Source organism: Scyliorhinus torazame, chromosome 11 (genome assembly GCF_047496885.1).
Source record: "Scyliorhinus torazame isolate Kashiwa2021f chromosome 11, sScyTor2.1, whole genome shotgun sequence".
NCBI classification, from domain to species: domain Eukaryota; kingdom Metazoa; phylum Chordata; class Chondrichthyes; order Carcharhiniformes; family Scyliorhinidae; genus Scyliorhinus; species Scyliorhinus torazame.
The window spans coordinates 206950268-206970663 of record NC_092717.1 but is presented as its reverse complement, the minus strand read 5'-3'; the positions used below and the strand labels follow the sequence as shown (position 1 = coordinate 206970663).

Here is a 20396-nt window from a genome sequence, read left to right as displayed (position 1 = left end):
AGTCCCAGTCTACTCAACCTCTCATCATAATCTAATCCCCTCAACTCTGGAATCAACCTAGTGAATCTCCTCTGCACTCCCTCCAGTGCCAATATGTCCTTTCTCAGGTAAGGATGACAAAACATAAATTTCTTTACCCGTCAGTCTGGCCTCAATAAAAGTCGCGATGGATTTGTAGGTACAGCATTAGTTATTTTATTTGACTTGCAAGTCTGATTCATTTCACAGAGGCACAGGACACAGAACTAGTCTCCTAGACCCTTGGAAAACGAATGAAGAAGGAGACAAAGGGATTTCTGCAAATACATTCAAATGGCATCAGGTTTCACATACACGATTCCCATAGGTCATCCTATACCCCTCCTGACCTGGCCATACATCCTAATTGGCTCACTTCCAATCCCTTCCTCTGGCCCCCTATGACCCAGCATCCTTTTCTCCTCCTTTGCTGGACACTCCTCCCCCTTGCTTTGCCATGCATTCTGAAATCCTTTGTCTGTGAACTCACCAGAATGAGACTGGCCTATCTCTACATTACAGTAACTAATATCTCTAAAACAGTTATTTTATATCACATTCATCAAGGAGACCAAAACTGAACACAATACTCCAGATGCGGCCTCACCAACACCCTATACAATTGCAGCATAACCTCCCTAGTCTTGAACTCCATCCCTCTAGCAATGAAAGACAAAACTCGATTAGCCTTCTTAATCACCTGTTGCACCTGCACACCAACTTTTTGCGACTCGTGCACCAGCACACCCAGGTCCCTCTGCACAGCAGCATGTTTTAACATCTTACCGTTTAAATAATAATCCATTCTGCTGTTATTCCTCCCAAAATGGATAGCCTCACACTTGGCAACATTGAATTCCATCTGCCAGACCCTTGCCCATTCACCTAACCTATCCAATTCCTTCTGTAGACTTCCGGTATCCTCGGCACTTTTTGATTTACCACTCATCTTAGTGTCGTCTGCAAAGTTTGACACATTGCACTTGGTCCCCAAATCCAAATCGTCTATGTAAATTGTGAACAACTGCGGGCCCAACACTGATCCTTGAGGTACCCCACTAGTTACAGGTTGCCAACCAGAGAAACATCCATTTATCCCCACTCTCTGCTTTCTGTTAGTTAACCAATCCTCTACCCATGCTACCACTTTACCCTCAATGCCATGCATCTTTAGTTTATGCAGCAACCTTTTGTGTGTGAGGGAACCATGGTTGACAAGAGAGGTTGAATGTCTTGTTAAGAGGAAGAAGGAGACTTATGTAAGGCTGAGGAAACAAGGTTCAGACAGGGCGCTGGAGGGATACAAGATAGCCAGGAGGGAACTGAAGAAAGGGATTAGGAGAGCTAAGAGAGGTTCCCCATGGTAGGCTTATGCAGAAAGTACGGAGGCATGGGATAGTGGGAAATTTGGCCAGTTGGATAACGAACTGGCTAACCGATAGAAGTCAGAGAGTGGTGGTGGATGGCAAATATTCAGCCTGGATCCCAGTTACCAGTGGCGTACCCTAGGGATCAGTTCTGGGTCCTCTGCTGTTTGTGATTTTCATTAATGACTTGAATGAGGGAGTTGAAGGGTAAATTTGCAGACGATACGAAGATTGGTGGAGTTGTGGATAGTGAGGAGGGCTGTTGTCGGCTGCAAAGAGACATAGATAGGATGCAGAGCTGGGCTGAGAAGTGGCAGATGGAGTTTAACCTTGAAAAGTGTGAGGTTGTCCATTTTGGAAGGACAAATATGAATGCGGAATACAGGGTTAATGGTAGGGTTCTTGGCAATGTGGAGGAGCAGAGAGATCTTGGGGTCTATGTTCATACATCTTTGAAAGTTGCCACTCAAGTGGATAGAGCTGTGAAGAAGGCCTACGGAGTGCTAGCATTCATTAACAGAGGGATTGAATTTAAGAGCCGTGAGGTGATGATGCAGCTGTACAAAACCTTGGAAAGGCCACATTTGGAGTACTGTGTACAGTTCTGGTCGCTTCATTTTAGGAAGGATGTGGAAGCTTTGGAAAAGGTGCAAAGGAGATTTACCAGGATGTTGCCTGGAATGGAGAGTAGGTCATACGAGGAAAGGTTGAGGGTGCTAGGCCTTTTCTCATTAGAACGGAGAAGGATGAGGGGCGACTTGATAGAGGTTTATAAGATGATCAGGGGAATAGATAGAGTAGACAGTCAGAGACTTTTTCCCCAGGTGGAACAAACCATTACAAGGGGACATAAATTTAAGGTGAATGGTGGAAGATATAGGGGGGATGTCAGAGGTAGGTTCTTTTCCCAGAGAGTAGGGGGGGCATGGAATGCACTGCCTGTAGATGTAGTTGAGTCGGAAACATTAGGGACCTTCAAGCAGCTATTGGATAGGTACATGGATTATGGTAGAATGATATAGTGTAGATTAATTTGTTCTTAAGGGCAGCACGGTAGCATTGTGGATAGCACAATTGCTTCACAGCTCAAGGGTCCCAGGTTCGATTCCGGCTTGGGTCACTGTCTGTGCGGAGTCTGCACATCCTCTCCATGTGTGCGTGGGTTTCCACCGGGTGCTCCGGTTTCCTCCCACAGTCCAAAGATGTGCAGGTTTTGTGGATTGGCCATGATAAATTGCCCTTAGTGTCCAAAATTGCCCTTAGTGTTGGGTGGGGTTACTGGGTTATAGGGATAGGGTGGGGGTGTTGACCTTGGATAGGGTGCTCTTTCCAAGAGCCGGTGCAGACTCGATGGGCCGAATGGCCTCCTTCTGCAAATTCTATTGATAATTCTATGATAATCTATGATTAATCTAGGACAAAGGTTCGGCACAACATCGTGGGTCGAAGGGCATGTTCTGTGCTGTATTTTTCTATGTTCTATGTTGTATGTTAAACGTGTGTTTAAAAGCAGAAAGAATGTTGCCATTTCAGCCTTGTTAGCTTACCATCCATAGATACATAGATCATAGAAGATAGGAGCAGGAGGAGGCCTTTTGGCCCTTCGAGCCTGCTCCGCCATTCATCATGATCATGGCTGATCATTCAACTCAATAGCCTAATCCTGCTTTCTCCCCATAGCCTTTGATCCCATTCTCCCCAAGTGTTATATCTAGCCGCCTCTAGAATATATTCAATGATTTACCATCAACTACTTCCTGTGGTAATGAATTCCACAGGCTCACTACTCTTTTGGTGAAGAAATGTCTCCTCATCTCTGACCGAAATGGTTTACCCTGAATCCTCAGACTGTGACCTGTGGTTCTGGACATGTCCATCATTGGTGACATCTTCGCTGCATCTACCCTGTCTAGTCATGTTAGAATTTTATAAGTCTATATGAGATCCCCCCCTCATTCTCCTGAACTCCAGCGAGGACAATCCCAACCTAGTCAATCTCTCCTCATATGACAGTCCCGCCATCCCTGGAATCAGTCGGGTAAATCTTCGCTGCACTTCCTCGAGAGCAAGAACATCCTTCCTCAGAGAAGGTGACCAAAACTGCACACAATACTCCAGGTGTGGCCTCACCAAGGCCTTGTATAATTGCAGCAACACATCCATGCTTCTATGCTCGAAGCCTCTCACAATGAAAGCCAACATACCTTTAGCCTTCTTTACCACCTGCTGCACCTGCATGCTTACCTCCAGCGACTGGTGCACAAGCATCCAAGAATAGAAAAACACTTGTGTGTTTGGAGGTATGGGAAAGTGGCTAATGGCCTTTTCCTAGATCCGGCCCACAGGGCATTCTCTCATCACATGTTGCAGAGTTGGACCTCCACCATGATTTCATTGAGCCAAATGATACGCATATGAATGGGAAGAATCATTCAGAAAATGCCTTTTCCTTTATGTCTCCTTAATGTTTACCCAGCTCAGCTAAGCACAGGGCTAAATCGCTGGCTTTGAAAGCAGACCAAGGCAGGCCAGCAGCACGGTTAAATTCCCGTAACAGCCTCCCCGAACAAGCACCGGAATGTGGCGACTAGGGGCTTTTCACAGTAACTTCATTTGAAACCTACTTGTGACAATAAGCGATTTTCATTTTCATTTCATTTCATTCCTTTGTTTTTATAAATTCAGAGTACCCAATTATTTTTTTTTCTAATTAAGGGGCAATTAAGTGTGACCAATCCACCTAACCTGCACATCTTTGGGTTGTGGGGGTGAAACCCACGCAGACACGGGGAGAATGTGCAAACTCCACACAGACAGTGACCCAGGGCCGGGATTGATCCCAGGGCCTCAGCGCCGTAGGCAGCAGTGCGAACCATTGCAACACCTTGCCGCCCCCATCCATTCCCCAGCATCCCCCAGCATCCCCAGAAGTTACTTCCCTTCCCACCCCACACAGCCACATCCTGAGTTCCCCCACTCTCAGCCTTTTCTTCCCAATACACTACTCACAGAAATGGGGTTAGCTTCTATGTATTCTGATCATGAGGGCTTTATCTGTCCAATTAATTCTTCTCTCAGTCCCTCAACTCCTTGTCCACCATCAAGTTTTGAATGAGTCATAACTTCCTCCAACTCAACATCGTTAAGCTTCACCAAGTGATTTAAACAAACAACAATGACGTAAAACTATACACAGGCATAGCAACTACAATGCAGGTCTATCTTTACTCTTTGACTCCTGGGCTCACACCGAGGGTCCGCTTGCTCCCTGGACCAACGCGCTTTCTTGAAATTAGCCAAGGTTTGTGTGCTTACAATAACATGCCCTGGGCTGGCTACGTGAGCTGTGAATGATTTCCCCTTAAACGGGCCACGCTACCACATCCCCTCAAGTCCCTTTGTACTTACATAGATTTGCAACAATCGTCAGCCAGAAGTGCTGAGTGGATGACCAATCTTCGTCTCCTCCAGAGGTGCAAAGCATCACAGATGTCAGTCCTCAGCCAATACAACTCACACCACATTATATCAGGAAATGGCTGAAGACACTGGATACTGAAAAGGCTATAGGCCCTGACAATATTCCGGCAACAGTACAGAAGACTTGTTCTCCAGAACTTGCCGCACCCCGAGCCAAGCTGCCCAATGTACAGCTACAAAACTGGTATCGACCCGGCAATGTGGAACATTTCCCAGCTGGGTCCTGTACACAGGAAACAGGGCAAATCAACCAGCCAATTACCGCCAATTATCAGTATACTCCCCATCATCAGCAAAGTGATGAAAAGAGCCATAAACAGTGCTATCAAACGCCAATCATTACTCAGCAATAACCTGCTCACGGACTCTCAATTTGAATTCCACCAGGATCACTCAGCTCCTGACTTCATTACAGCTTTGGTTCAAACATGGACAAAAGAGCTGAATGCCAGAGATGAGGTGAGAGTGACTCCCCTTGACATCAAGCAGCATTTGACCGAGCATGGCATCAAAGAGCCCTAGCTAATCTGGAGTCAATGGGAATCAGGGGGGAAACTCTCTACTAATTGGAGTCATACCTGGCACAATAGAAGGTGGTTGTGGTGGTTGGAGGTCAAGCATCTCAGCTCCAGGACATTACTGCAGGAGTTCCTCAGAGTAGTGTCTCAGGCCCAAACATCTTCAGCTGCTTCATCAATGAACTCCGTTCCATCATAAGGTCGGAAGTGGGGATGTTTGCCTATGACTGCACAATATTCAGCATCATTCGCGACTCCTCAGATAATGAAGCAGTCCATGTCCCAAAGCAACAACAATATCCAGGATTGGGCTGATGTGGCAATTTACATTCACATCGCACAATAATAATAAGTGCTAGGCAATGACCACTTACTACAAGAGAGGATCTAACCATCGCCCCTTGACATTCAATGGAATTACCATCACTGAATCCTCCACAAGCAACATCTTGGGGGTTACCATTGATCAGAAACTGAACTGGATCAGCCATATTAATACTGGTGTCTACCAGGGCAGGTCAATGGCTAGGAATCCGAAGGCAAGTAACTCACCTCCTGACACCTCCAAAGTCTGTCCACCATCTACAAGGCACAGTCAGGAGTGTAATGGAATACTCTCCACTTGCCTGGATGAGTGCAGCTCCAACAACACTCAAGGAGCTTGCACCATCCAGGACAAAGCAGCCCGCTTGATTGCTCCCCCTTTGCCAAACATTCAAACCCTCCACCTTCGACGAACAGTGGTAGCTGTGTGCACCATCTACAAGATGCACTGCAGTAACTCACCAAGGTTCCTTAGTCAGCACCTTCCAAACCCACAACCACTGCCATCCAGAAGGACAAGAGCAGCAGATATCTAGGAACCCCACCATCTGGAGGTTCCCCTCCAAGTCACTTACCACCGTGATTTGGAAATATCCTTCACTATCGCTGGGGCAATATCCTGGAAACTTCTCTCTAACAGCATAGTGGGTGTACCTACACCTCAAGGACTGCAGCAGTTCAAGAAGGCAACTCACCACCACCTTCTGAAAGACAACTAAGGGTGGGCAATAAATGCTGGCCTAACCAGAGATGCCCACATCCCATAAATGAATTTTTAAAAAACATAACGGGTTAAACAGGTAACTGTTGACAACGAGATAAGAACCACAAAAATGGGGTGATAGACTAACTTTATAAAAGACTGTAGCCTATCAGGCAACTTCTGAGGCCTGCTGGAATGCCTCAGTTCTCTGGCAGGTTTTCCCACCATCAAGGTAGTGGTGTCTTTAGCAACAGATGGTTGTTTAAAGACCTTAGGTGAGTTGGAGTCTCTCCTCTCCCCATTTTCTTCTGAAGTAGCAAGGAGGGCCTCTTCTGAACAATCGGTTTCCTCACTTCTGGCTCTGGTGAAGAAACATTAGTAACCACTGGATCCACTTGTTTTGCTGTCGGCGCTGCCGCCTCTCTCCTTTTTGTATCCACCTGCTTTCATATCTGTCTGCCTTCTAGGTCCACCCAATAAGATACAGACCCAGACTATGATCTGATTCTCCCTGGTAACCATGTTGGACGAGCCCCAAGTTTCTAACAAAAATTTGATGATCTGCTTTGAAAGATCTGTCGCATTTGGTTGATTCATGGTATTTCTTTTGCATAGCTCGCCTCATGTCCACCCTCCCTGCCAAATTGGGCAACACCAGGTCCAGCCGAGGTCAGAGGCAATGGACCACCAACAATTCAGCTGGTGTTATCCAGGTGGTAATGTGTTGTAAGAAAAGAGGAAATTGACTTGCTTGAGACGCAATGGCCTATCTGGCTGCTTTTTCATCACGGATTTGAAGTCAGATGTGCTGGATACCACTGGTCTGTACAAAACGCTGGAATTCTTCCCCCATAAAGGTTGCGCCATTATCCAAAACTATAACTCCTGGGAGGCCATGTATTGCAAACATTTGTCTTAATCTGTCGATGATGACTGCCAAAATTGTCTTAATTTCTTGGACGTCTAACAACTTAGAGCAGTGTCCACCAGTATTAAGAACATTTTCCTTTGGAAGGGACCATCAATATCTACATGCAATCTTGTCCAAGGGCACGCTGGTCATTCCCAGTGATGTAGCTGAGCTGCAGGTCCCTTGTGTCTGTTGATCATTGCATATTTTCTGGAGTCTTCATCTAGCTCAAATTGAAGGCAAGTATGGCTCAATCGAACTTTCTGTTTGTGAGGACAGTCACCAGCTATGTGTAAAGATCATCTATCCAAGGGATAGGATACCTATGGAGTTGGGACGCTTGATTCATGGTGAGCTTATAATCGTCACAGATCCTGACAGTGCGATCAGGCTTTACCACGGGAACAATAGAGGCAGCCCATTCAGAGAACTGTACTGGCCTAACGGTACCTAATTCCTCCAAACATCTCAATTCAGTCTCACCGTTTTGATGTAGAGCATATGGAATGGGCCGGGCTTTAAAGAGTTTTGATGTGGACTCATGGTTCATACGAATTTTGGTCTTGACCCCTTGTATATGACCCAGATCATTTTGAGAAACATCTTTGTGCTTGCACAGAATCTCTTGAAAAGTACCATTCGTTATTTAAATATTTTCTTTTAACCATTTAGCTTAATCTGCCATAGCCAGTCCCACCTCACAAGGCTTGGCTCCTGATCTTCCACAACAATTGTGGGTAATTGAGCAGATTGATGTTGATGTGACATCAGTGCAGTTGTGGCACCCAATATCTTTAGTGTTTCCTCGTATAAGTTACTGACTTAGCAGTCGTACTGCTTAACCTCAGGGGTTGGAGTCTCCTCGTGGGTACTTGTTGGTCCGTTCTCCAACCACCATGGCAGAAGCGTTTGAGTCAACTCAACGGCCGCCCATTCATCATGAGGACTATCTCAATGGGAACCTTCTTGTTCAACTTGAGCATTTTTAACATATACATTTTGGATTCTTCCACAGAATCTTCCTCTGCTTCATGCACTGGAGTCAGAGTGTGTTTTTTTTTAAACTGGGTGCACTCTGTCTGGCGTGGTACCATGCTTGAATGTGACCTTTCCTGTTACAATTGAAGCAAACAAAATCTCTGAAATGACACTTATCCTGAGGATCATCTCGCTCACATCTGTAACACTCATCAAAATTCTGGGCTGGCGGCCTGCTTTTTTCTTTTGTTTCTTCTATATTCCTGCTTCTGGAATCTCAGTTCCATCTCCTCTGTGCCTGTCACTGGGGGTCCCTGCCAAGCAGCCGGTCCCCTCCACAGTAGATTCAACTCACCTTCCTGCATGCATGTAACTCAGAAGCACCCTTTTCAGCACACTCGGTGGATTGAGCTTTCTCTATTACTTTATCCAGGGATATTTTTGTTCCTCCTAATAATTTCCTTTGGCTATTCTGATTGGTAACGTTGCAAACGTTGCGTAACATGTTACTTCATGAAGAGCTGCATTCACAGTGCTCAGCCATTTGGCGAAGCCTTGCTACAAATGTAGAAATTGCCTCCACTGTGTCCCTGATGCCTGAATTAAATTTGTACCGTTGCAATATAAAAGAAAGTCTGCAGCTGTAACGCTCTTTCCACTAACTGATCAAAGTGCTTGGTATCCAGAGCCTCTGGAAACCTTAGAACTCTGATGAGGTTATAAGTCTGTGGTCTGCATACCGTAAGCAAGATAACTTTTACGTTGTCTTCGCCAGTAATATCAGTAGCAATGAAAAAGCTCCAAAGCCTCTCAATATATGAAATGAAATGAAATGAATGAAAATTAAATGAATGAAAATCGCTTATTGTCACAAGTAGGCTTGAAATGACCGTGCTGCATTATTTTTCACTCACTGTTACTGTAGAGACCATGGCCAGAATTCTCCGGCCGTTCGCTGGTGGAAAGACTCTGGGTTCCCAGTAGCATAGGGTGGCTTCAGTGGGATTCCCATTGACAGCGGCGGGAGTGGAGAATCCCGCCACCAGTGAACAGCGTGCCTCCTCCCACTGGTGAGAAACATGCAGCTGGCAGGCCGGAGAATCCAACCCCATTTCTTTTTCCTTCTCTGGAGATCTCTGATGGCAACCCCATCCCCCTCGCAATCTGACACTCGTGACTGTAGTCCAATTTACTCTTGTCTCCAATGTACTAGCATGAGGTATCAACAAGGAGGCTGCTTAAATCACAAACTTATTTACTCAATCAACAATGAGGTCATGCTATCTACAGGCACAGCAACTACATCACAGGTCTCTACTCCTTGACTCCTGGGCTCACACAAGGGTCCGTTTGCTTCCCAGCCAGCACTCTTTCTTGCCATTGGCCGAGGTTCACATGCTTCCAAGCAATAGGCCCCGGGCGGGTCACGCCGCCTGCAAACAATTGCCTCTTAAAGGGGCCATGCTACCACAGAACTGTAAAACAGAACATGCTGGAAACACGCAACAGGTCAGACAGGATCTGTGGAGAGAAATGGAGCTAACATTTCAGGTCGATGATCCTTCATCAGAACTTTATTTCCCATTATCTTCTGTTTCACGATGTTACTCAGGTTACCAAAAGTTTTGAATTTTTTTTGTCATCCCTAATGCAAACTGGGCGGCATGGCAGCACAGTGGTTAGCAATGTTGCTTCACAGCTCCAGGGTCCCAGGTTCGATTCCCGGCGTGGGCCATTGTCTGTGTGGAGTCTGCACATTCTCCGCGTGTCTGCGTGGGTTTCCTCCGGGTGCTCCGGTTTCTCCCACAGTCCAAAGATGTGCAGGTTAGGTGGATTGGCCATGATAAATTGCCCTTAGTGTCCAAAAAGGTTAGGTGGGGTTACAGGGATGGGTGGAGGTGTGGGCTTAAATAGGGTGCTCTCTCCAAGGGCTGGTGCAGACTCGATGGGCTGAATGGCCTCCTTCTGCACTGTAACTTCTATGATTATCCAAATCAATCCTTCCGCAGCCCTGTCACCCTTAGGTTGCTGATGGGCTGCAGTGGGTCCTTTCTGTCCATTTGTAAAATATATTAATAAACTTCAAACCTTTTAACATTACTCCCTCAGGTTATGGATTTGAACAAATTTAGTGGTTTACTAATCGAACTGCTGAATGGTATATAACAATAGCTTCTCTTCTTAAAGCGACATTAGTGATAATATATTGCAGACTACATAGAAAATGCATATTGATCAAAATCTGCTGTAGGAAGTATTTCTATCCCTTGTAACAGTAGGTTGGAATAAATTGACCATAAATTAATTGACACCATGTGAAAATTACATAGCAAGCCTCGTGTTCATTATTAGAAGTCGTCACATATATGTGCTTTTACTAGATCTAGGTCTTGTTGCATTTTTGTTTCCAGGGTGTCAAAGGTGAACGGGGGCAGAAAGGATTTGGTGGAGATAAGGTAAGAAAAGTACTTAGCACATGCAGCATGTTTGATTTGCTTTTAGGTTAGCACCTAAACCTCATAAACTCACATCACAGAAGAGGGTTATTTGGTCTATCATGTCTGTGCCAGCTTTGGCAATCCAAAACTAACCTCAATGCACAACATTCACTATTTCTGCATCTTTTTCTGCGAGAAATTCATTGAAAGACGTTAGGGAAGATATAGCAGAGGTGTTGTTTTACACACACACACGTAGATATTTTAAAAAATCATTAGAAAACTAATTGAAACATATAGGATTCTTAAGGGGTTTGAAAGGGTAAATGCCCAGAGAATTTTTCCCCTCATGGGAACATGGGCAGAGTCTCAGAATAAAGTGGTGCCAATCTAAGACTGAAGTGAGGGGGAATTTCTTCTCTCAGAGGGTTGAGAGTCTTTGGAGCTCCTTGCCACAGAGAGCTGTGGAGTCTGAGTCCGTGTGTATATTTAAGGCTGAGATAGATGGGCTCTTGATCAGTAAGGGAATCAAGGTTTACGGGGAAAGGGCAGGAAAGAGGACGTGAGGAATGTCGGATAAGCCATGGTGGAGTTGGCTCAAGGGGCTGAAAGGCCTACTCCTGTTCCTATTTCTTACGGTCTTCTCAGTTTTAACTTGTTGGTTGAGGGATAAGAATTGGCCACGGCACCAGGAAAACCCCTCTACTGGTCTTCAGATAATGACAAGTGATCTTTATCATCAATCTTAGAGGACAGACTGGACCTTGGTTGAACGCCTCATCCAAAAGGTGACAACATAGCTTGCCCTCAATGCTGCACTGAATTACTCATCTAGATCATGTGCTTAAGTCTCTGGAGCACAGCTTTTCTGGCTAATTCACTGGTGAACGTGTGACTACTGAACCAAGACATGCACCTATCCATCAAGCCATTCTGAACTATGCATTTATATGGGAAAATCAAACCATTCACAGAACACCTCCTCCAGGGGATACAAGTAAAAGCCCACAATGGGAGGCAGGGAAACCATTGCAATCTAATGCAGATCATCCTCTATGAAAATGGTTACATTAGCCATGAAGAGAAATTTGATAGACTAGGGTTATTTTACTTGGAACAGAATAGATTGAGGGGGCACATGATCGAAAGGTATAAAATTATAAGCGGCATAGATGAGAGTAGCCAGGAGGAAACTTTTCCCTCGGTGGAGGGATCATTGACCAGGGGAATTGGTTTATGGTAAGGGGCAGGAGATTAGAGGGGATGTGAGTAAAAATGTTTTCACCCAGAGGGTGTGGGAGTCTGGAACTCGCTGCCTGAAAGGGTGGTGGAGGCAGAGATCCTCATAACATTTAAGAAGTATTTCGATGTGCACTTGTGATGCCAAGGCATTCAACGTTATGGGCCAAGTGTAGAAAAAAGCGGGATTAGAATAGTGGTTGTTTCTGACTGGCGCAAACATGATGAGCCAAAGGGTTTCTTCTGTGCTGCAGACCTCTATGCCTCTATGACTCCATGACTCAAGTGAAGAAAAGAACAAGAAGGGATCTTATGAAGCAATTTGAGATTTTTAAGAGTATTGACCAGTTGAATGACAAGGATATTAACAACCTCAAGAACAATAACAAGGAAGCATGGGATGAAGCTCCGAGGAGGAAACATGATCTGATATAACTGGCTCAAAATGAGGGTGCTGAATGTTTGCAATAGACTAACCAAGGAGATGATCAATATTGATAAGAGCAAGTTTGACAGGACTTTGACTAAGAAACAGATTGAGGCAATAACAGATTGAGATGGGCATTTTTGCTTTGAATGCTGGGGCTGTCCATCTTTTGCTTTTGTAGATGTGTCTGCGTTTTTAGTGGCTATCTGATGAATGTCCAGAGATCAAGATACAGTTCAATGCATGAATAGGTCTGGAGATAAAAATCAGCAATTGTATTTGGTAGAGACTAGAATCGACATTTGCATTGGAAAATCACAACGGAAAGTTTCTCAGGGTTATGGGTTACTGAATATGCATTAAAATTAATGCTATTTTCCTTTTCCTTTTCTGAGGGGGTTCGTGGCTTTGATGGATTTCCTGGAAAAATAGGTCTTCCTGGAGAAGTGGTAAGCGAAAACTTTCATATCAAACGATTCAACTTTGGCTGGTCTGTTCATACATACACAAAAATGTGCTGAGTGAAGTACTAAGTTCTGCATTGCATAGCAATGGTATAGTGATATTGTCACTGGACTAGCAATGCAGAGACCCAGGGTAATGCTCTGGCGACCCAGGTTCAAATCCCACCAAGGCAGATGGTGAAAGTTGAATTCATTAAAAATCTGGAAATGGAAGCCTAACGATGACCATGAAAAGCCTAATGATGACCATTGTCAATTGTCGTAAAACCTTGTGGGAAAGAAATTTGCCATCCTTACGTGATCTGGCCTACATGTGACTTTAGATCCATAGCAATGTGGTTGACTCCAAAATGCCCTCTGAAATGGACCAACAAACCACCCAGTTCAAGGGCAATTAGGAAAGGGCAATAAATGCTGGCCCCATCAGCAATGCCCACATCCCATGAATGAATAAAATAAACTGTGATCAGAGAATTAAAGAAAGAAATATATATTGCCAAGTTCCAATTTAATCCGTATAACGATCCCTGTAACTTCCATTAGAAATCAAGCCATACAAATGCATCCCATAGAATTCCACAATCATTATTAGAAGCCTATGATCAGAGCGAAACAGCAAGAATTTTCTCATACACCCTGATCAATTCAAATAAAATTTAGGTTCAGAATTCAGGAAAATAGTTGAATCATCATCATCTCCATGGGGTGCGATTTAACTGAAAAAATGTCCTTCCTAGGTGGGCTCATCAGGGGCGTTTCTCTGTTTAATTTCCGAGCCCTGGTGGGGAACGTCTCCTGAGCCCGCATGTTAGCTTCATTCTCTGCACTGAGGAGCTCCTCAGTGCAGGAAGAGATCGGGACGCCATTTTAAAATATCGCCCCAATTTCTCGATCCCCGACATGACTCCGGGACCCCTTAAATGCACCAACTCATCTGCTGGGGATTCTTTGAGCACCCACCCCCACAGCCCACCACATACCAGCAGGGCACCCCCAGGCCAATCCCCAGTGGGGCAAAATGCCAGCTTGGCACTGCCAGCCTGGCACCCTGACAGTTCCCCAGCCAGCCTGGCACTGCCAGCTGGGCACCTTGTAAATGCCAGGTTGGCACTTGGGTGACACTGTGAGAGTATCCAGGTGGTACTGCCAGGGTGCCAGGCTGGCAGTGCCAAAATTCCCAGGCAGCACCAGAAGTGCCAGAGTGCCAACCTGGCCAGAGGCCAATCACCCAGGGGCCTCCGATCATCTGGGAGATCTGACCAACTGCCGTTTTGCCTGGTCCCCATTTGTGGGGATCAGTACCAATCGGTGCCCGACTGGGGTCTCCTCAGCAAGGCTGATTAGATGCCGGATGCCAGTTAGATCTGGCGGCAGCATAGCTAAGTGACCTTATAAGCTCGTTTAACTATACGAGTCTGGGTCTTGCCCATAGTGGTCTCGGGAGGCTTAACGACCATCAGGAATTCCGCAAGAGGGTTCTCCCGGGATCTACCGGCCAGGTCCCATCCTGCAACTGGTAAACTGCACCCCATGGTCTTCCAACTCACACCAGTTAACCTTTAGCTCCTCCTCCTACATAAAAGCTAATCGTATTTCTTTCCATAGAGTACATTCTGCAATACTGGCCAGATCCTCAGTGAATGGGAGTGTGTCTCACTGATAGGTCCCTTAATATTAGAAGATTGATTATATGGCCTGTAATCCAATGAAGCAAGGACTAAATGAGGACATGATATCACCGAACATACCTTTATATTTCCTGACTGACATACCACTTTACAAAGAATGACCAGATCCTATGCTGGATGCCTGCAAAATATAATCAGACGGGATATTTGGGTAATGGATATTCCACACCTGCTGTTGTTTTTCAAGCATCGCATCTGCTAAAGTTACACCATCCAATGCTTCAGCTTCATGAGGGCCTGTAGTCTATACTTGCTTTAGCAGCTGTGTTACCTTTGATCTCTGCATTACTCCTTTTGGCAACAGGCTGCATTGGAAAGTCTGTGACCTTTGTCATTTTATCCTGCCAAACACTGACTGCCCAAGACTCAGATCCTGACTTGAATCGAAAGCAGAAGGAAGTACATAGTTTGCAACAAGTCCTCCAGGGTGTTGCTGGCTGTTGCTCGTAGTAAGAGGAAATGGGAATCAGAGGAATTATCTTCTACACAGGAGATTATTTACCTTTTAATTATAAATCTTATGTAGCCAAGTACATGCAGAGAGGGAGGAGCAAATGTTACAATTTCATGGGCAGATCTGCAATTTAAATTTTTATAGTTTCCTGATTCATTCTGGGGATGTGGTCGATCCTGGAAAGGCAGACCTTTATTGCTTCTCCCTAGCTATCAGTACAATTGCTAACAAGGCCATTTCAGTTAAAGGTCTGTCATGAGTGTATGGAACTGGAGTCAAATACAAGCAGACCATTAAGGACAGCAAGTTTCTTCCTCTGAAGGACATTCGAGAAATAATTGGATGTTTTAATTACAGTTTAACTGATATTAGCTTTTTTTTGTTTACATTGAATTAAACTTTTCAAACTGCCGCAGTGAGATTTGACTTCACATTGGACTGGATTATCAGTCCAGGATACCAGAATATTAGTTCAGCAACACAAACACTGTCCTGCTGTATTCCATTTGTGTAGTAAGTGTATTTAACGTGACAGTCAGCAATAAATGTTTATCAAGGGATTCCCACCATGTAAACACCCCTATCTGTCATGTTAAATAATGCCTTGACAGATTAAGGATATGTTTGTGCCAAGTCTTTTGTGTGGCTTCTGAAGATGTGGTTAAAATTGTAAATTAATTGATTATGACACAGTGCAGCAAATGAGACCTCATGAAAATATCAATAAGCAAAAGCATCAGGCGATTTAATAATTCAGAGGAAATTAATACTGTCTCAGACTACAATTTGTTCTTGAGAATTAAATACTCTTTAAAAGGAAGTTGTAAATATTTGAAGGAGAAAAAATTGTAGCAAAATGGTAAAAGGACAAGGAAGGAAGTGGAACTAACCAGATTGCTCTTCGAAAGAGCCAGCACACAATTGATGGGCTGAATGGATCCCTTTCAGTGCTGTATGAGTTACCACACACCAAACAACAAATTTAGATTTTGGGTCCAGTGGGCCGAATGGTGGTTGTGTTTTAAGATGGGTTGAATATAAAATAGGACATTTCACCAGTGTTGTAAATGCAACTTTATGATAACAGTAAGTAACTGTCACTTTGTTCTGGGTTTACTCATTGAAACAAAAAGAAAAAAATAGATTTCCAAAGGACTTAGCAGGTAAATGCATTGCTCGGTTGGTCCAACAGGTTAATTGGTCCCAGGTTCAATCCTTGCTTTAGTCCAGTTGCATTTAGACAGACGAGTCACAATTAACCTCAATGCCCCTGGGAGGAGAAAAAGTGTTTCCACTCCTGGTCACAACCTCAATGTTCTCTCCCTCTTCCACTTTGAAAAGTTTGTTTATGTGGATGTCAGCAAGTGTGACATTGCGCTTGACTGTGAAGTCCCTATAATGAAATAGCCTGAAGAAATTCAATCTATCCTGAAAAAGGGCCATTTGGGTGAAGCGTGCCACTGCATCTGTAACTGCAACCAACACTGGGCAGAGCTGTAGGAAAGTAGAACAAAGAAATTGAGGACAGCAAAAGAAAAAATGTAGCTGTGTGAAATCCCTTCGGCAACAAAACACCAATTCATTAAAGGAGGCAGTTTTGGGGCAGATTAGTTGTGATTCTTGTGGTAATATCTCCCCTGCTTCACCCTCCATATTCATTCAAATCTCTGCTGTCCTTTTCCTAACTCGTACCAAGTCTTGTTCGCCCATTAATCCTGTGTTTACTGACCTGCTCTGGCTCCCTGTCCACTGACACCCTGATTTTAAAACCTTTGTTCCCATGTTCCAATCTTTCCCTGGCCTTGCATCTCCACATCTCCATGAAATCTCCCAAACCCTTCAAGAATTCCCCCAACCCTTGCCATTTTTGTAGCCCCCACTTCCTTTCCCCTTGCATTGGTGGTTATGCCTTTAGCAATCTGGAACTTGAAGCTCTGCCCAGAAAGAAAAAATAGTAAAAATTGGGAAAATAAGAATACTGGTCTGAACTGGTCTTGTATGCCTTAAAATGGAACACCAGTAAAAACTTAGAAATAAGGATACTGGTCCGAGCTTTTTTTTAACTTCTGGGTGGGGAATCTCTTTTAAGACATTGCTTAATGCCTGCCTCATTGACCAAGCTGTGGATTGTCCGTCCTGATATCCCCTTTGACGAGGCATCAAATAATTTCCTGTCACGCTCCTGTAAATTGTTCAAGATTGTTTTAGAATGCAGTGAAAAGTTCTATATAGACAGAAGTTGTTCTTATAACCTCTTCTATTCTCAATCGCAGGGTGCAACTGGTAGTCCAGGTGCTTCTGGAGTAAAGGGAGAAAAAGTAAGTATTAAAAAAAAAACATTGAAAAAGAAAGTTATGACAATAGACCAAGTTGTATGTAGTGGCGTGGGACCTTCTCGAGAAGGAACTCATGATCCTTTTTTGGTATGAAGCTGAGAAAAAAGGCAGAAAATAATTTTCAGTTTCTGGCCCAGATTTTTCAGTCATTTTTTTGTTCTTCCCTGGAATGTGGGTATAGTTGGCTGGGCCAGCATTTATTGCCCATCCCTAATTGCCCTTGAGCTGTCTTCTTTTTAAAAATAAATTTAAAGTATTCAATTTTTTTCCAATTATGGAGCAATTTAGGTTGGCCAATCCATCTGCCGTGCAGATTTTTGTGTTGTGGGGGTGACACCCACGTGGACACGGGGAGAATGTGCTGTTGCTCTGTTTCGCCAATAGCGTCGCCAATACTGTGGGTATTTCTATTTATCTTAGTGAACCACAAGCCTTCCCTTATATCGATCAAATGACCACACAACCAGTTAGTTAGTTCAAAAGATGGTTTATTTACATACACAAGAGTTATCTCAACATGCAAACACAATATATACTATGAGTTAAAGTACACCTATCAGCTACAATAACCTATACTTAACTTCAGGGCGACCGGCACTGTGCAAATGGATAAGGCCTTTTTCTGGATTTCACTTGGCTGGTTCAAGAAAGTGGTTCTGTCTCTGCTGGGCTCATCCGTCACGTAGCGATCGTTGGTCTTGAACTTAGCTGGCTGTTCCTGCTGCAATTGGGCTGGCACAGGCCGGATCCAAAAGAGACAGAACACATGGCTGTGTCCTCTTTTATCCCTCTGGGATTTTGCGCTCTTTGAGGCGATCCTTAACCTTGGACCCAATAGTTCGACAGGGCTCTGATCACTGTCTTCGATTTCGGCCAATAAAGGGACGGGTGCCTTGGTAGCTGGGCATATCACTTAACCACTGACCTCAGAAATCCAGGTCATTATATTGTGGGGCCAATTTTCATGGCACGCTCAATCATCAGGGGGAACCTCACAACTAAGATATGAATGGCATTGACACGCTGTCCACAATATGCCTAAGCATGCAGTTTGCAATTGAACTCCTTGCCAGTAAAATGTACTTGGAAAAGTCATCCATATCCATGCATATTAATCATCATTAGAAGTACTGTTATAAACAATTTGATACTGACATTAAGAATTTCAGATTTCACAGCAGAAACACAGAAGATACAGGTTTTCTGACAGTAACTTTACAGATTCTACCCTATACTGTCTACTGGTTATCTGTTACTGACTCTCTAAACTGTCACAAATCAGAGCTGGCATGGTTGAGGCACGGTTGAGATGCGCTAGACAGGTTATGGGGATGATTTACTGTCAGTCCCTTCCTTGAGAAAATTTCAACAAATCCCATTAATTGTCATAATCATCATTTAAGCTGATGAAGTGCCCACTGCTTGGAAGCATGTGCACCAATTCAATCTTAGTTCTTGGGTGCGATTCTCTTGGCTCCCCGTGGTGTGTTTCCCAGAGACAGGAGGTGGCCTGCCATTGGCTGGTGGGGGATCCTCTGATCCCACCACTGTCATTGGGATTTCCCATTGAATCCATCCCATGCCGCCAGGAAACCTGCAGTGGGGTTTGCGCCATTGGCGGTGTGATGATAAGTAGATTGTCGCCTGGATTATCATCTGTAAATAATAATATATATATAACTGTTGTAGTTACAGCATCCGGCCATGAGGTGGTGCGAGTATGCATACCACATGTTCCAAGAGAAGGAGTTAGTAAGGAGTTTGTAGCAGTCGCATATTCGAGTAGCTCTGTGGTATCTTAGTGTAAGTTAGTGTAAGACCATTATAAAATGAAATAAAATGAAATGAAAATCGCTTATTGCCACAAGTAGGCTTCAAATTAAGTTACTGTGAAAGGCCCCCAGTCGCCACATTCCGACGCCTGTTCGGGGAGGCTGGTACAGTAATTGAACTCACGCTGCTGGGCTTGTTCTGCTTTACAAGCCAGCTGTTTAGCCCACTGTGCTAAACCAGCCCCTGGCATTTCCAACTATTTATTTGTTGTTTATTTCCAACTATATTGATCTTAGGCATTTTAGTAATTCTAAATTAGTAATTTTAGCATAGTGTTAAGAATGAATACCTTTGTTTATAAACAAAGTCCAGTGTTCTTTGTTCACACTACAATATCAAGATGCAACATCAGCCCAATCAAAGAACATTACAGGTGGGACCGGCCTGAACAGCCGGAAGATCTCACAGCTTGTATGTCGTCTCCCCTCATACCAAACACAAAAGCACAAGATATTTGCCCAGACACTGTTGTAGGTATGACAGCCTGCAGCTTGTGCTTTTTCACTCAAGTAAGCAAAAAAAAAGTATAATAATGATGCTTATCCATAGATTAGTGAGCAAATGCAATGGGTTCATTCTGCAATTATGATGGTCTGTTTAAAAACCCAAAAGAAACCTGGAACAGATGTATACCAGATGTGGAAGCCCTACCCAACATTCATCATGAGCTAAAAGACTTACAAGAGGGAGATCTGACTGAAGTAGAAACGCTATTCATTTGTCTCCCATTCCATGAATCTTTCGGATCATTATTCAATGTATTGCTTGGTTATACAGTCCCTGGTTTAATCCAGGATCTGCACTAAATTAATTGATTTAGGACAAGGAAAGAGTCAGAAATCTACAATTAACTGGAACAGTGGGCGGGATTCTCTAACCCACTCCCGCAGAGTGTCCATGCCATCGTAAACGCCGTTGAGTTTTACGACGGCATGAACGGGCCGAGCCGAGGACTAATTCTGGCCCCTACAGGGGACCAGCACGGCACTGAAGCGGTTCACGCTGCTCCAGCTGCCGATCCCGGCATGAACTGGGCTCCGCGGGATCCGCGCATGACTCCCGTGCCAACGAGCACATGCGCAGTGGCGCAGGTGCCAACACGCGCATGCGCAGTGGCCTCCTTCAACGCGCCGACCCCGACACAACATGGCGCAGGGCTACAGGGGACGGCATGTAGGAAAGGAGGCCCCAAGCCAGAGAGGCCGGCCAGCCGATCGGT

At 44.5% G+C, this 20396-nt stretch overlaps 1 protein-coding gene across 2 annotated transcripts in view; it reads left to right on the top strand.

Annotated features, from left to right (window-relative positions):
* col22a1 (collagen, type XXII, alpha 1) overlaps positions 1 to 20396 on the top strand; it is a 481125-nt gene that overhangs the window by 260394 nt on the left and 200335 nt on the right. For both annotated transcript variants that reach the window (XM_072468265.1, XM_072468266.1), the window contains 3 exons: positions 10710 to 10754; positions 12798 to 12851; positions 17282 to 17326. In XM_072468265.1, coding sequence (XP_072324366.1) covers positions 10710 to 10754; positions 12798 to 12851; positions 17282 to 17326 — 144 coding nt within the window. The remainder of the gene's footprint in view (positions 1 to 10709; positions 10755 to 12797; positions 12852 to 17281; positions 17327 to 20396) is intronic.